At 36.8% G+C, this 16,165-nt stretch overlaps 3 protein-coding genes across 3 annotated transcripts; all 3 read left to right on the forward strand.

Annotated features, from left to right (window-relative positions):
• The first annotated feature begins 10,961 nt into the window (after nucleotides 1–10,961).
• On the forward strand, nucleotides 10,962–12,778 carry LOC142336052 (uncharacterized). The gene has a single exon (XM_075384548.1). The coding sequence runs from the start codon at nucleotides 11,014–11,016 to the stop codon at nucleotides 12,607–12,609; it is 1,596 nt and encodes a 531-aa protein (XP_075240663.1). The 5' UTR covers nucleotides 10,962–11,013; the 3' UTR covers nucleotides 12,610–12,778.
• Nucleotides 12,779–12,804: 26 nt separating this feature from the next.
• LOC142336053 (uncharacterized) lies at nucleotides 12,805–14,690 on the forward strand. Its single transcript, XM_075384549.1, has one exon. It carries the CDS (start codon nucleotides 12,808–12,810, stop codon nucleotides 14,332–14,334), a length of 1,527 nt encoding a protein of 508 aa, XP_075240664.1. The 5' UTR covers nucleotides 12,805–12,807; the 3' UTR covers nucleotides 14,335–14,690.
• A 126-nt stretch (nucleotides 14,691–14,816) lies between these two features.
• On the forward strand, nucleotides 14,817–16,165 carry LOC142336054 (small ribosomal subunit protein uS17-like). Its single transcript, XM_075384550.1, has 3 exons — nucleotides 14,817–15,020; nucleotides 15,517–15,646; nucleotides 15,903–16,165. The coding sequence occupies exons 1-3, from the start codon at nucleotides 14,863–14,865 to the stop codon at nucleotides 16,095–16,097; spliced, it is 483 nt and encodes a 160-aa protein (XP_075240665.1). The 5' UTR covers nucleotides 14,817–14,862; the 3' UTR covers nucleotides 16,098–16,165.

Below are 16,165 nucleotides of genomic sequence, written 5' to 3' on the forward strand. Positions count from 1 at the left end.
TTTCTTTAAAAAAACGACTGGCATTTATTTTTCCCTTATGGCAACAGCAAAACCCCCAAAACAACATATTGTGATTTCTACTTCAATAAACTGAGCTGTAGATCAAAAAGCTGACTTGTACAAAAAAACTTTGAGCGGTGGACCTCCCGTTTTTTGGTCAGAACGAAAAAAATTGACCTTCTGTCCGGAACAAAAGTTGACCTTCTGTCTGTCTTCTAAGTAATCAGTATAGACAATATTGTACCTGCCTATGACATTTTTTGATAAGAGGAGGAGATTATCTTTGATTCCAATGACAGCTAATATTTTTCTCATCGATTACTTTTATATTCAGACTAGGAACGCCAGGTCTCCATTGCCGTTGGGTGTCTCAAGAGTGAATTGTAAGTTTTTATGAAGAAAATTTGCATAATTAAGGTACTCAAAAAGGTTCCCCTGGACAGTGCACATTATGTCGTCCATATAGCTCTTGAATAATTTCAATTCCTGTGTGTCTTCTGTTGTACCTCTTCCTGTACAATTCAATTCGAACAGATCCATACAATTTCTAGCATGTTCTTATACTCGGTGTCAGTGATACTTTGGCATTTTGCATGTTAGTTTTTTTGCATGTTATGAAAATAGTTTTTGCTTGTCATGAAATTAGTTTTTTGAATGATTTGCCCTCAACTACTTTCCCTCGGAGAATAACTCGTCGGTTACAGTTATTTCGCATTCCCTTCATGTCAGGAGTTTTGTCCTCCCTTCCATCATTTGGTTTCTGCAAGTATTTTTCAAAAAATTTTATCTACAATTAAGGTTTAAACAATTCCATAGCTTGCAGCAGAAGAAACAGCCAAGAGGTAACACAATAAGATACCAGAGCCTTCTTCGTAATTCAGATTGGGAAATAGCCTTTTCTCAGTTTCTCTGAGAAAAGTTTCTAATCTCCCAAGGTTTGTTTTTGACGGCATGTTACAATTGGAAGCATAAAGGCAAGCATAGTTGACACGTATTTGTAGCTCCATTGTTAAACCAAATCCAGGTTGAGCTCGATTGCAGTCATCCAAATGTTCATTGTAAGAAAGTTTTATTCATCAGCTAGCAGGTAAGCAGTGGATTGAAAAATAACGTTCAGTAGATAAATTTTGAAAAAAGGGAATAGCTAGGGAAGGAATATGAAAGGACAACTGAGTCAGTTGCTGATGGATCTGATCAACAATCTTCTACAGAATGAGGAAATGAAATGAGAAATGTCGACATCAATATTAAATTGATTTTAAAAGACGAACGTTTGCGAACGTTGCTCTCATTGCCAGATTAAACACTCCAATAGAACTAATTGCAATGTACATGAAGTTGTCTTTGACTCCATTTATTGAACTCTAAAAATTAAGTCGAAACTACAGCGATTTTTTGAAAATATCTACAATTAAAATCACATTCACAACTTTTTATTTATATTCTTTACACCAAAATTATTTCAATCATTATTCCATAGTTTTTGAAACTCTCGGGTATACTGTTTTTTTTTCTGAAAAAGAATTTTTTACTTGCATTCTTGTCGTTTGTTATCGTTTTCCTGTTGGGACAAAATGTTGAATTAACATGTACAAGAGTAATTTTTGAATTTTAAAAGTAACATACTTTGCATTTGAACTAAAACTTTAATGTCAATTCCTGCCCCCCCGATACTCGTCAAGCGTATTTAGTTGCCGTTTATATTTTTATACGTAAATTGCTGCTATTATCAATAGTATTTCAAGCCCACGACATGCATCTAAAATTTCCCATTCAATATTTTGTGTTATACCACAACCTTCAACGAGGTGTTGTCCCACAGGGGGATCTTCATTTGATGCTCAAAATTCTGATGGTGACAGGTCGATTAATTTTGCCAGCAAAGACGTAACAGCATCCAATAAATCCAAATTTATATATCAGATACAATCTCAGATTTTTATCAAAGAATGCTTTGAGGGTTTGCAAGCAAGTTTTTAATTCTCTTGTTGTGAAAACGTCTTGAATATCACACAATTTCTCAGTCTAATTGCAAAGGTTTGAGTGATATGTATCCTCTGTATTCAACAAAAAATATCGGTTTAAGCCCATTTTTGATAAGATTTTAATTATTATATTGAGATGTTGTTCATTCTTGTGAGGTTTTGTTGCAACATTTCCCTCCGTGATCATTTTATATAACGTCTCATTAACAATACTGAAAGACCAGTATATTGAATACTGTTTTTCCGTCCACAAACCGTGATTTTTAATGAGAGCAACCTCAAAGGAGTGTCAGTCAATGATTGCATTGAAATTCATAAGTACACAGCCCTGAGTCACTTTTTTTATCTTGTAATGATGCACAAATACGGAAGTTCAAGATTATGCGGGTATCAGTGGATATTTGATACCAATGACAGCTAAATTTTTTCCTTTATCGTTTAATTTTATGTTCACGTCTAGGGACGCCAAGTCTCCATTGCCATTGGGTGTCTCAAGAGTGAATTGCAAGTTTTTGTGAAGAGAATTTGAATACTCAAGGTAATCTAGAGGGTTCCCCTTGACAGTGCACACTATGTTATCCATTTACATCTCGAACAAATAAAGTTCTTGTGTGTCGTCTGGTGTACCTTCTCCTGCACAATAAGAAAAGATTCATACAATTTCCTGCATGTTTTTATACTCCGTGTCAGTGATCCTTTGGGATTTTGCGTGAAACCAGTGTTTTTAAGATCCGCACTCATCTCTTTTCCCTCGGAAAATAACTTCTCGGTTACAATTAATGCACATTCCCTCATGTCAGGAGTTTTGTTCTCGCTTCCCTCATTTGGTTTCTATAGGTATTTTTCAAAAGATATTATACCCAAAATTAGATTTAAACGATGTCTTCGCCTGTAGCATAAGATATGGCCAAGAGGTAACTCATTAAGATACCAGAGCCTTCTTCATTTTTTAGATTGGGAATTATTCATTTCACAATTTTTCAGTGAAAAGTTTCTAATATCACAAGGTCTCTTTTTGAAGGCATGTATCAATTGGAAGCATAATTGTCAATTGGAATAAGCGTACTTTTCACTAGGTTTAATTTGGCCTTTTACCTGGGGATTTATCCTTTCAATGATACGTTTCTTTTTTTTTATTGAAAAATTTTTTTTGCAATGTTTAAATTCCGGCTTTTACGTCCTGGCTCTAAAACAAATTACTTGGCATACTAAAACTGAGATCTTCGGCAGACTTTTCATATTGCACGATTCACCGAAATGAACTTGCAGATTAGGCACTTTATTAGGACTAAAAATATGGTATTTTTGAAGTTAAATTTCAAGTTTTCGTAACTCCATTGTTAAATCAAACCAAAGTTGAGCTCAATAGCGGTCACTTAAATGTTTATTGCAAGAAAAACTTTGAATCATCAGCATGGAGGTAATCACTGGAAAGAAAAATAACGTTCGGTAGATAGTTTATGAAAATACGGAGAAGTTAAGGAATGAATATAGAAAAACACCCGATTTAACTGCCGATGAATTTGAACAACAACCTTGTAGAGGATGAGGAATTGAAATGTTGAATGAGAAAATAAAAATTAAGTTGATTTAAAAAAACAAACGTTCTTCGTCAGGTTAAACAGTCGAATAAAACTATTGACAAAGTATTTAGTCTTGTTTTTGACTCAACCTATTGAAATCTAAGAAATGAATTATGAAATAATATCGAATTTCTAAAACTATTTTCAGTTTAAATCACATTTTAACGTTTTATTTACATTTATTATACAAAAATTATTTTTCAATCTTTATTCTAGAGTTTCTGAAATTCCCGAGTATAATGTTTTCTGTTCCTGAAAAGCAGTTTTTACTTGCATTTCTATCTGTTGCTATCCTTTATTTGTTGAGGTTGACAAAATTTTGAATTAACAAGTACCAGAAAAACTTTTGAAAACCGAAAGTCAAGTGTTTTGCATTTGAACTAATAATTGCATGTCAGTTCCCGCCCCAGGTACTCGTCTTGCGTATTTAGTTGCGATTTTCAGCGTTTTGATGTAAATCGCCTTTATTCCATTTTTTTCAACCTCGCGAATAGCATCTAAAATCTCCCTTTCAGAAATATGTGCTGCACCACAACATTCAGTGAGGTGTTGTCTCACAGGGGAATCTGTTTTTTAGGAGATTTTGAGTGGATTTCATACGTGTCTTTTACTTTAATGGATTTTTTAGAACATTCAATACTCTTTTCTACGAGTTATCTCTAAATTAAATTACTTTGCACTGTAATAACAATATCTGTGGCGGACAATACATTGCAGTATCGATTCAACCAACTTAGGCGCTTTATTAAGAATAATAATATGTCTTTTTTAAGCTAAAAATTCACATTTTCGTAACTCCATTGTTAAACCGAAACCAAGTTGAGCTCAAAAGCGGTCACCCAAATGTTCATTGTAAGAAAACTTCAAATCATCAGCAAAGCGGTAATCACTGGAATAAAAATAACGTTCGGTAGTTATTTTATGAATATACGGAATAGTTGAGGAATGAATGAATAAAGAAGAACACCCGAGGTAACTGTCAAGGAATTTGAGCAAGAATTTTGTAGATGATGAGGAATTGAAATGAGGAATGAGGAATAAAAAAATTGATTTTAAAAATACTAACGTTTTCGAATATTGCTTTCTTTGTCTAGTTAATTACTCGAATGAAACTATTTATAATGTATATAGTCTTGTGTTTGAGTCAATTTTTTTAACTTCAAATGATTTAAGACAGCAAAGACTTTTTTAAATTATTTACAGTTGAAGTCACACTTACAACATTTTATTTACACTTTACACAAAAAATTTTTCACTCTCTATTCCGAAGTTTCGGAAATTCCCAGATATACTGTTTTCGTTTTCTGAAGAGCAGTTTTACTTGCCTTTATCTCTGTTGTTATCCTCTGCTGGTTGAGGTTGACATAATTTTGAATTAACATGTACCACAATAACTTTTGAACTTCAAAAGTCAAAAATTTTGCATCTGAACAAATACTTCAATGTCAATTCCTGCCTCCGATCATCGTTCCTCGTATTTAGTTGAAGATTCAGCTTTTTGACGTAAATCGTTGTTATTTTTTATTAGTTTTTCAACTTGTTTTTAAGGCAAGTTTTTAATTTTGTTCTTGTAAAAATGACAGGAATATCACACAATTTCTCAGTTTACTTGCAAAAGTATGAGTGATGTTTCCTCTGTAATAGAAAAAAGAAATCGATTTAAGTCCATTTCTGTTGGGACTTTTAATTTTTTTGAGATGTTGTTCATTTTTGTGGGGTCTTTCTTTAACTTTTCTATTTGTGACTATTTTATCGAACGTCTCCTTTATATTCCTGGAAGACCACACAATCGAATACTGTTTTTCAGTCTAGATTTTCTGATGTTTCTTAGGATCTACTTCAAAGGATGCAACCAGTCAAGGGTTGCATGGAAAATTTTATGCACAGTCATTTGAATTACATTTTTTTATGTTTTAACGGTGCACAGCAACGGAAGTTCAAGATTTTGCCGGTATCGGTCAATATTTGATACCAATGACAGCTAATTTTTCTCTCATCGATTAAATTTATTTTCAGATCTAGGAACGCCAGGTCTTCGTTGCCGATGGGAGTCTCAAGAGTGAATTGTAAGTTTTTTGTGAAGAGAATTTACGTACTCAAGGTAGTCTAGAGGGTTCCCCTTGACAGTGCAGACAAATTCTTACATAAACATCTTCAATAATTTCAATTCCTGTACCTTCACAGTTGCACTTTTCCATGTACAATACGAACAGATCCTTACAGTCTCCTGCATGTTTTTTTACTCGATGTCAGTGATACTTTGGCATTTTGCATGAAAGCATTTTTGCATGATTTGCACTCGACAAAACCATGTTGACTCTTATTTGACAAAACCATGTTGACTCATAGTTATGAGCTTTCGAAAATGCATTGTGCAAGATTTTTCAAAAGTTCCTAACTAAGAGTCAAAATGGTTTTGTCTGGAGAAGATCTGTGCAAACAAATATGCTGTTGTTTCTCAAAGGAATATATAAATTTTTTGATCACGACACTCACTCAGAGATAATTGTTTTCTACGCTGACTTATCAAAAGTTTTTGGCGAAGTACCTCTTTTTGAATTAATTCAAAAGTGGACTGACAATAGAGTTGGCGGATATTTGCTTGAAATGTGAATCGAATATTTGAAAATTCGCCGACAATAATATGTGCGTGTGGACAGTACATGTTGAAAGAAACTCGATATAACAAGCGGGGAACCACAGGGGTCGCTCCTAGGCCCATTACTGTTCTGTGTATTTATTAGAGATCTTCCAGATGTCCTGATGTTTCCTGAGTCGTTTATCTTTGCTGATGATCTTAAAATTTTGGCTGTGCAAAGAAGCTACTGGGAAGTTCAAGATGATCTACATAGGATTGAGAACTGGGTAATCAAAAATAAAATGTAGCTGGCAATGAACAATTAAGCATATCTGAAAATCAGAGGTAGGGACCAACAGAACAAATTGATGGGAAAAAATTGGCAAAAACCGCGACTGTCAAAGATCTTGGTATTCACGTGGCCATTGATGTATCGTGGAAGCAGCATATTGAATAAAGAATGAAGAAAGCAAACAAAGTTTTGTACAAGCTTAAGCGAAATGTTGCAATTAAAGTAAACCCGTTTGTGAAATTGGGATCATATAAGTCCTTAATTTTGCCGTTACTCTTGTATGGTTTCACGTGCCCTGTCAGCAGGAAGAACTGAATTTCAAATTAGAATAGTTTTTAAAAAAGATAGTCAAATGGACACCGAGAAATAAAGAAACAAAATACAAAAGCCAGGTTTGACAATTAAACATATTGCAACTACCAGTGTTTATCCAGCTTAACGACCTTTTACTAGTTTCCAAAGCTCTGAAAGAAGAGAATAGCGGCATCGAACTACAAGAAGTACATACGAAAGAAAAGTGGAACAACAAATTTTCAAAATAACGAAAACTCAAACATAGAAAGTGAGCAGCGAATTCACCTTTAAAACATGTCGAACTGCAAAACACCTAGAAAATTTATTAAAAAAGAGAACCAGTTGGACTGAAAAACCGAATGCTACGAAAAATGTGGAATTTTTTTGAGAAGAAATTTTCTGAGTAAAATTTATGCACTTGGAATTTGTTCTGCGATTGTCAAAACTGTAGAAGTTATTGGCCATTATTTTAATTTGATGACGGGGACTTTAGACCCTTCAGCACAGCTGTAAATCCCAACAACAACAACAACAACAACAACGACAACAACAACAACAAGAACAACAACTCGACCTTCGGAAGGTAATGCGTCGGTTACAATTATTTCTCATTCCCTTCCTGTCTTGTCAGTATTTTTGTTTTTCCTTCACTCATTTGGTTTCTGCAAGGATTTTTCAAAAGATATCCACAAATTTGCCAAAATTACCGCCAGCGAAGCACCCATGGCTAATCCATCCGATTGAGTGTACAACATTTTTTTACACTTAAAGTGAACATTCACTACGGGTATTCTCAAAAAGCTCTTCATAGCTGACCTCAGAATCTCTGGGGCCTCGTCACTGGAGTACAATTCTTTCAGCGCAATTTTAATTGCCTCTTCAGCCGGTGCAATCTTTAACGAACTGTGGTCTATTTTTTAGGTAAACTTCTATGAGCTTCACGAGTTTTCCATCAATCTCAATTTTTGGTTGCTTGAAGAGGAGTAAAACGATAAGTCAAAAAGAAAACATAAGCCTCATGCGAATCGTTATCAATTGTTTCAAGAATATCACAAAGAAAACAATTGATGGGTAACAGTTGTAGGATAACGAAACGCCGTTCTCTGAACCCGAATTGTATCACAACGGGGACGCATTAGTATCAGGGGAATGAGCCCTCGTCGTTAGGGGAATGCCAACCCGGAATTATAATAATAATAATAATAATAATAATAATAATAATAATAATAATAATTATTATTATTATTATTATTATTATTATTATTATTATTATTATTATGACTTCATGGATATGCCACTGGGGAATCACACCCCGCGTTTACAATCTAGGATTGGCACGTCAGTTTGTACATAAACAAATAAATATCCAAGTACAGGGATTGTTTTCAGTCTAATGTCTATTAAAATAACTCCACATGTATTCAATATGTTTGTTCTTCAGATTCTTCGGGTTAGAGGAATCAGGATCTCTTTGCACGACGTGTGTTCTGAATCCAGTCTTATACCAAAAGTTATGCCTCTGTAATTCGTATCTAGTGTCTGGAAGCACAACACGACTCCGTCTAGCGCTGTTGGTGATGTTGAATTCTTTCGAAAAATCGACATTGTACCTTCCTTCCAAGATGTTACTGAAAAGCAGAAGGTCTTTAAGCACTTTAAAGTAGAGTGGTGGTAATAAGTTGGATTTGGCCAAAGCGTCCTTGTAGTCTAAATTTCCGCAAATCCTCTTCAGAACCTTTTTATTGAATTTTTCAATGATTTCGAAATTCGTTTTTTTAGTTCCCAGCATTCGGATAAAGATAGCATCGACATTGATATTATTGATCGCTATAGGTCGGCTTTAATCTTGGTGCAAATGATCGTACTTCTTCTCAACCGAAAGAACGATTTTCTGGCTATTTCAACTCTTTCTTCCACATGCTCGTTCCAGATTAGTGATTCATCCATGAACAAGCCAACGTCACGAACCAGGGTTTTGTGGTTTGAATTTTTTCCATCCATAATAAAACAAAAATCTTCTAGGGTGTTCTTATTTCTACTGTACTGAAATTCGCTAATAGAACTTTTTTTTCAAATTGAATAGTAGATGGTTTTGCACACTCCAGCTATGAAGGGCTTGTAAGTCGGTTTGCTGTTTTTCTAAGGTTACTTGTTCAGGTCTGCCATTGTAAAGCGGTTTTAAATCATCAGCAAATAGTAAGGCTAACGTTGAGGAGATCGTTTATGTACATCAGAAAAAGAAATGGTCCCAATACCGATCCCTGTGGTACTCCAGATGTTACAATTCGCTCAATTGATAACTGGTCACCTATTCGCACGTTCGGTGTTCTTCCTAATAATTAGTCTTGTATCAATTTAATTAAGCCTTGAAGATTGGAATTTGAAGTAACTTTTTCATTAGGATACTTTGTCATAGTTTGTCAAACGCTTTGGAAAAGCCAAATAAAATAAATAAATTAACAGATCCTCTCGAGTTCAGGTGTGAGTAAATATGAGATAAACTGTATAGTAATTGTAGTACAAAAGAAAGTCTTGGCCTAAAACCAAATTGGAAATTGATTATACCATCAGCAAACGCAATGTAAATTGGTGCAAAGGTAAGTTTTTCAAATGATTTTGCGACAGTGTTTAATAGAGTAACTGGCCTATAGTTCGAAACTTTTCTTTTGTCACCATCTTTGTATATCGAACTGACAATACCAGTCTTCCAAGCAGACGGATATTTGCGCAATCGCTTGATATTACAGAACGAGTTTTTAGGGGACGTAGCTATTGATCCCCGCATCTTTTAAACAATATGGGTGGTATCGAATCTTGACATCTGCTCTTCGAGATGTTAAGTGACTTAAACTCTGTTTTGATTAAATCTTCCGTAATTGAGTTGTCATTTCCCCCAAAATTATGCTGTTCGCTTGGTTCGAAGTATTGATTACCGTCATCTGCAGTACGCAACATTCTTTCATCAATAGATTTCTGCACTGTGTTTTCAAGCTTATTCTCATTCAGTTGTCGATCAGTTAACTGCTTTTGTATGCAGGCTAGTTTACAGCAGATTTCATTTATATCATCGTGTCCATCTCTGAGAAGTTTTTTACCACTCTCTTTGCAGTCTTTACAGAGCAAAATAAGCCCTGAAGTTCTTTGCAGACATCTAAGGACACTTGTAGCAATGCTGGAACAATCACAGGCGTCTTACCAGCAACCACATTTAAAACACCAAACCGATCTATCTTTGCATTCAAGATTACAGGTACCACATGGGTACTTCGTTGATTGAGTTTTACCTTTATCTCCCAATTTTAAAGAGTTCAAGAGTACAAGCCCCTTCCTACCAGTTAAGGTTGCGAAGGCACTCCAACAAAAACAAACAACACAATCAAACAATCAAAATTTACCTATTGAGATGTTTCGCTCTTTCTCTCTGCTTCTTTGATGGCTTGTTTTTCTTTGGCTTGCACCGTTTCGACCTCTTCTTCTTGTCACTCTTGTAAAGGCTTTTCAAGTTCCTTCTGTGCCGCCAAATAGTTGAGAACAATCGGGCTTCAAGTTCAGTGGACGGGTGAGTTTGTTTTAGGTCGTCTAAAACTTTGAAATCTTTACTCTTGCGATGGGATAGAAGGTTTGATTTAACGTCTAATATGTTAATTTTGCTCTCCAATAATTTGCGAAAAATGCGAGGGGCTCCTTCACGTCTACAATACACAACGGCTTCGATTCGATGACTGAATTCACGCAGTATTTCGAGTAACTTTTCAACACTTATGGCCCTGTAGTTGTTGCTTTTATGTTTGTTTATCGAATTACTGATAGCGTCGTGCCAAATTATAACTGTTTTCTGGCAAATATACCCTGTCCTCTCAGTAGAGTTTGTAACACCTTCAATGGGTTGTTAGCGTTCTCGTTGAAGCTGAGCCCTCCAAGACTGTAACTTCTGCCAACTAATTCACTTCTGAGTTTGTAGGGTATCCTTTTGATTGTAGCATGCAGCGAGCTTGCACCAATTATGTAAACCATAAATGCCCGCCTCTAAAATCCTTTTCACGAAAAGGGCTCTCAATAATCCGGTCTATATAATAATGAAATAGGAATGACTCGGGGCGCAGAACTATCAGGTGAACTGAAAGTGAAGTTGGATTTTTTAGAAATCAGTTCATATGTACAACAATTCTATGAATGTTTTTTCTAACAATAAGAGTCAACATTTAAAATTAACCAGTATCCTGAAGGCTTAATAATTGCTGAATATTTTGAGTGTAAATTTTAGAAAGTAAATGTCACGCAATGGACAGTTTGCTTGCTTTACAGACAGAAGTCCTCCGAAAGACGCGAGAGGGAGAGCAATCACAGCAGGATAAATCACGAAGTGATCATTTGCAGTTTAAAAACCAAAGCAAAAGTCCTGTTCTATCAAATCTTAATGTGAAGCAAAGAGTTGACAATGAGGACGAGTCTGACCTAGCAAACTCTAAAGCAATGTTGGAAGCGAAAAGCAGCTTCTATGATAAGATGCAAAACTCAAAAGGCATTGGCAGCGATGGTTCGAAAAGATATTTGGTCGACTTTGAGAGCAAAATACTTGAAGACCCATCAAAAGTTGAATCTTTGAGAAAGGAAGGGTCCTCAATCACGTTTGATGAAGCCGAAGAAATATTTGCCCCAGTTCATTACCAGCATATGCGCGAAAATGAAGCACGCGAACTAGGTGTCGGATACTTTGATTTTTCGTTGGATGAAGAGACAAGACAAAGTCAACTTGGAATGTTGAAAGATTTGCATAAAGAGACCAAAGCAAAACAGAACCAAAAAGACCACCAAGAGAAACAGCGACAAGCAGCTCTTCAGGAGAGACTGAATAAGATTAGAGCGAAACGTAATTTACCGCTGGTTAAATCTGACGTGGACTGTGACGAGAAATTGCCACTGGATAAGGATGAAACGATGGAACGGGAGATCAACAATGAAATTGAGCAGAATCGATTAGAGAACAAGTCGAATGCACTTAGCGATAAGAGAGAATGGGATAGTAGGAAACGGACACTTGTCGAAGTCGTGGATGAAAAACTCAAGAAGTTACGAGACAACAGGGATCCAGATTTTGCCCCTCCCTCTTTTTACGAAGATGCAAATGAATCATCATCACCTAAGAAGTCCTGTAATTCTATAAGGAATGTTCCCGGAACCGGTGCTTTCGTATCTTCAACTGGAAATGCAATGAAGGCGTTGGAATCAATGTATGACAACGGACCCAAAAATATGAAATCTGGGCTTGGACTGTCTAGAGATGGAGACATTGCTGGTCTTGTGATTGGCGACTCAATTCAAAAGCGAGTAATTGCGGAAAACATCAGTGATTATGTATTTGTTAGAGGTTTTGGTGGTGCAAAAGCTAAAGATCTCAGCGAACGTTTATCTTACTCCCCTTCCAGACAGATAAAGCATGTGATTTTGAGCATAGGTTTAAACGATGCCTTAGCCTGCAGTCAAGACGATCTTGAGTTTCGCGTTCATTTCAAAAAGTGTATCGATTTAGTTCATCAAAAATTTTGTCCTCAGGTATTGCAAATTGGAACTTTAACTCCTACAAGAGGCGATTCCAATCATGTCAATGTGTACGTTGAGCGAATCAATAACCTCATTAAAGCACTTTTCAATGAGTTTGTGTATGACGGGACAAGTATTCAACTGTTGGACGTGAACGCTGCGTTTCAAATGGCGATAGCTCCTATTTGCCCTGACGGAGTGCACCCATCGACGGAAGGTGTTATGGTTTTAGTGCAATGTTACCGACAGCAATTTGAGGCATCGGGGATTGAGATCAATTGGGATCAGGAAGTGACTGTTAGAGCACCTCCCGAAAAAGAGCGGAAAAAGTTTTAATAAATTGCGTGTTGTAGATATTAGACAAAAATATTCCGGGATTCATGTTTTTAGTTGCAAGCCCAAATGGGAGCGGTGTTGAAAATTTAATTTAATTCATAAAACGCGATTTATCAAAAAAGGCATTGTATTCGTTTTTTCTGCTATAGAATAAATTAATTTTACGTAACTATAATCAATTTAATGGTTTCCTGAATCATGTTTGATGTTTGCAATGTTTTCTCAGATAATCTGAATAGCGATTTTCAGAAATTGATGTTTTCTTTCGGAGCTAAATCAGCAGCCTCTACAACTCCTAATACAGGTGGCCTCTTTGGAACTCTCGCTAAACCTCAGACTTCAGCTACCACTGGGTTCAGCTTCAACCCTACAACCTCTACCTCGTCTCAAACTGGAACAGGTTTGAGTTTCAATTTTGGACCCACAGCCACTACTTCGGCTTCTGGAGGCCTTTTTTTGACACAACCTGCAACGTCTTCTTCCGGAACTGGGCTGTTTGGAACCCTCAACCCAGCCAAATCATCAGCGCCGTCTCTTTTTGGTGGATTCTCAGCCACAACAAGTACTGCAGGAACCGGTGGACTATTTGGAGCAAAGCCAGCAGGATCTGGGACGTTATTTGGTCCAACGCCAGCTAGTCAAACCACAAGCGCTCCTCAATTTAAAGGACTAGGAGGAACTGATTCGGTATCCACCACAGCCGGCCAAAATGCTCAAAACGCAGGCAGTGCAAGCCAACAACCGAAGTTAGCGAAGGAGTCGAATGTTCCTCCCGAGTTATTACAGCACGTTGATGCTCTGAAGAAACACATTGTTGAAGAGAAAAAGTACAGAGATGAAATCAGCAAAAACTCGACCGCTAAGCCGCTTTTTGAAATTCAAAGTGAAGTTTCGAATCTCCGAAATGAAACCGTAATGGCATTCAGTTTGGTTCAGAAATCATTGAATCATGCTAAGAGTATTAAAGAAGAGTTTAATCGAGAACTTAAAAATTTCGAAATGATATCTCGGGTTAGAGATACCCCAATTGCCTTGCAAGACGCTTATCACAACCCAATTGTCTATTTTCAAGAAAAAACTAATTTCTTTCTGCAGCAAATGGTTAATTTATCTGACCAGTTGCAGTTAGTTGAAAGATTTTTCGCCGAAAGGCATGGAACGGTTACAACGGAGGATTTTGTAGCCGGCTTGCAGCAAATTAACGATGTTTTTGTCGGCTTAGTCGGAAAGTATCAAATGTTGCAAGAACGTATGGAGCAATTAAAGGCCGAATATCTTCACTATAAAAAAACAACCCAGCAAGATTCAACAGACGTGTTCAAAAAACTGCAGAAAGACTCCTTAAATCTGAATCTGGCCTCGTTGTCACCGAGTAAATACCCTGATGTTAAAAGTATGGAAAAACGAGTGGAATTCCGTGATATCAGCAATACGAACTCGGCTGTAACTTGCACAATTGGGCCGAATTGTTTCACTGTTTCATCAACGACTGATTCAAATGCCGTAATTGGAAAAGCTGGACTTTTTGCGGGAGCAGGAAATACTACTGGTTCAGGTCTTTCATCATCAGGATTTGGCACTTCGTTATTTGGAACCCCTAATCAATCGACGTTAGGAGGAGGATTGTTTGGAACCCAATCATCAGGACTTGGAGTTACCTTTGGAGGAACTAGTCCGGCAACGCCTGCGTCTAAGCCAGGAACTAAACGGAATAAAAGCAAATAAATTTGTGTGTATGGATTCTTTTGTATTAGGTTTGAATTGATGTTTTGTTTTCATGAAACAATTATTACTCTTAAACGAAGTTTGTAATATCTATTGGTTTGTTTTCGTTTAATTGATCTGCAATTAGGGACAATTTAAGACATGCCATACACAAGACAGTTCAATGACCACCGTATTTTAATTGGCCGAAGAGTTTTGCTCCCTTGCGCTTTAATATGGCCCTATCAAGTATCATTAACGTACATAATTTGTGCAAACCTCTCAGTATGATTCAACAAAAGTAGCAGAGTAGTTTTCCTTAAAAATCAGATGACTATACTTTCCTCTCTGAAAGAATTTGGATTATTTCTGGATAATGTTTTAAAAATAAAATCCGTTTAGAGTTGGCAGAGTTTCGTGTTGCATTCGAGCCCGTTTGTTCCGGTAGTTTTCAATGTATATCTTTAAAGTCAGTGTGCTATAGATTGTACTTGACAATTTCAGATTTGTGTGTTGAGTATACAGCAACAGCTACCAACATCCGCCAATATGTCTGAGTTAGAGTCAATGGTACAGGTGGAGAAATCCTTCCAGAAGCAGCACTCATACACTGTCTCTAAGGAGATGGTCATCAAGGGCATCCACAGGAGGAAGAGGTGGCACAAGGCCATTGGACTCGGATTCAAGACTCCCAAGGAAGCCATTAGGCATGTACTCTCGTTTAAATTCACTGTCCAGTACGGAGAGATGACACGAAATTCAAAATTATTGACGACCTTGCTCCTACATCAAAATCTATTCGTGCTCTTAATGATTGAACGAACACTGTTGAAATGACTTACCAAGTCTTTGTCAGTTTTTGTTGTTTTCAAGTGAAACAAAGTTGATTGCTATAGGTCATATTGCTAATTAGTCACCGAACCCCGAGCCCTTAAGAACAGAGAAATCAAATTTTTGAAAGTTCTGGCAGATTTTCGAGGCGTTGCATATGATCTCTATTTGAAGCACCATAAATAGTTCTTGCAATATATACACAGTCAAAGACCGCATCTATTAAATTTGGTGTCCACGTGGTTTTTACTAGGTGATATTTAAGGCTGCATTAGCATTGGAGTGCTATATTTGTTTACCACCTTTTGCATGCTGAAAGATCATGCATATAGTTAGGCGATGAAAGTGTGTGTGAATGTGTTTGTTTTGTAGGGGACAATACATTGACAAGAAGTGTCCCTTTACTGGACAAGTGAGCATCAGAGGCAGGATCCTCAAGGGTGAAGTGAAAAAGATGAAGATGCACAGGACCATCGTCATCAGAAGGGACTACCTCCACTGGGTCAGTAAGAAATAGTGATCCTATCTACCCTTTCACCTCAGTCATCTCAAAATTGGTCATCCTGTTGCTTCTGTTTTAACAAAGTTGCTTCTGTTTTTCTGTGGTCGCTAATGTCATTTTTTGGAATCCTGAAAAACTGAATGGAATGTCTCATTTCGTGCGCTTCGTGTCTAAGAAAGAATTGTCCAAGTGATACAGAAATTGATGCCAGTTCGCAGCTTATTGAAAAATGCCTTCTATAAAGATCCGTGTTTAGGTGCGAAAGTACAAGCGATACGAGCGAAGACACAAAAACATGTCAGTTCATTGCTCGCCCTGTTTCCGAGATGTTGAGATTGGCGATATAGTGACTGTGGGTGAATGTCGACCCCTCTCCAAAACTGTTAGATTCAATGTGATCAAAGTGACGAAGCCAGGAGGCAGTGGAAAGAAAGTGTTCTCCAAGTTCTAAAGCACCCTATTGAAGTTCTTCACTGAATTTTGCTAATGAATTTGTTGAGAATTCAAGTTTGAGAACAA

This window comes from Convolutriloba macropyga, chromosome 3 (genome assembly GCF_964194025.1).
Source record: "Convolutriloba macropyga chromosome 3, txConMacr16.3, whole genome shotgun sequence".
Classification (NCBI taxonomy): Eukaryota; Metazoa; Xenacoelomorpha; order Acoela; family Convolutidae; genus Convolutriloba; species Convolutriloba macropyga.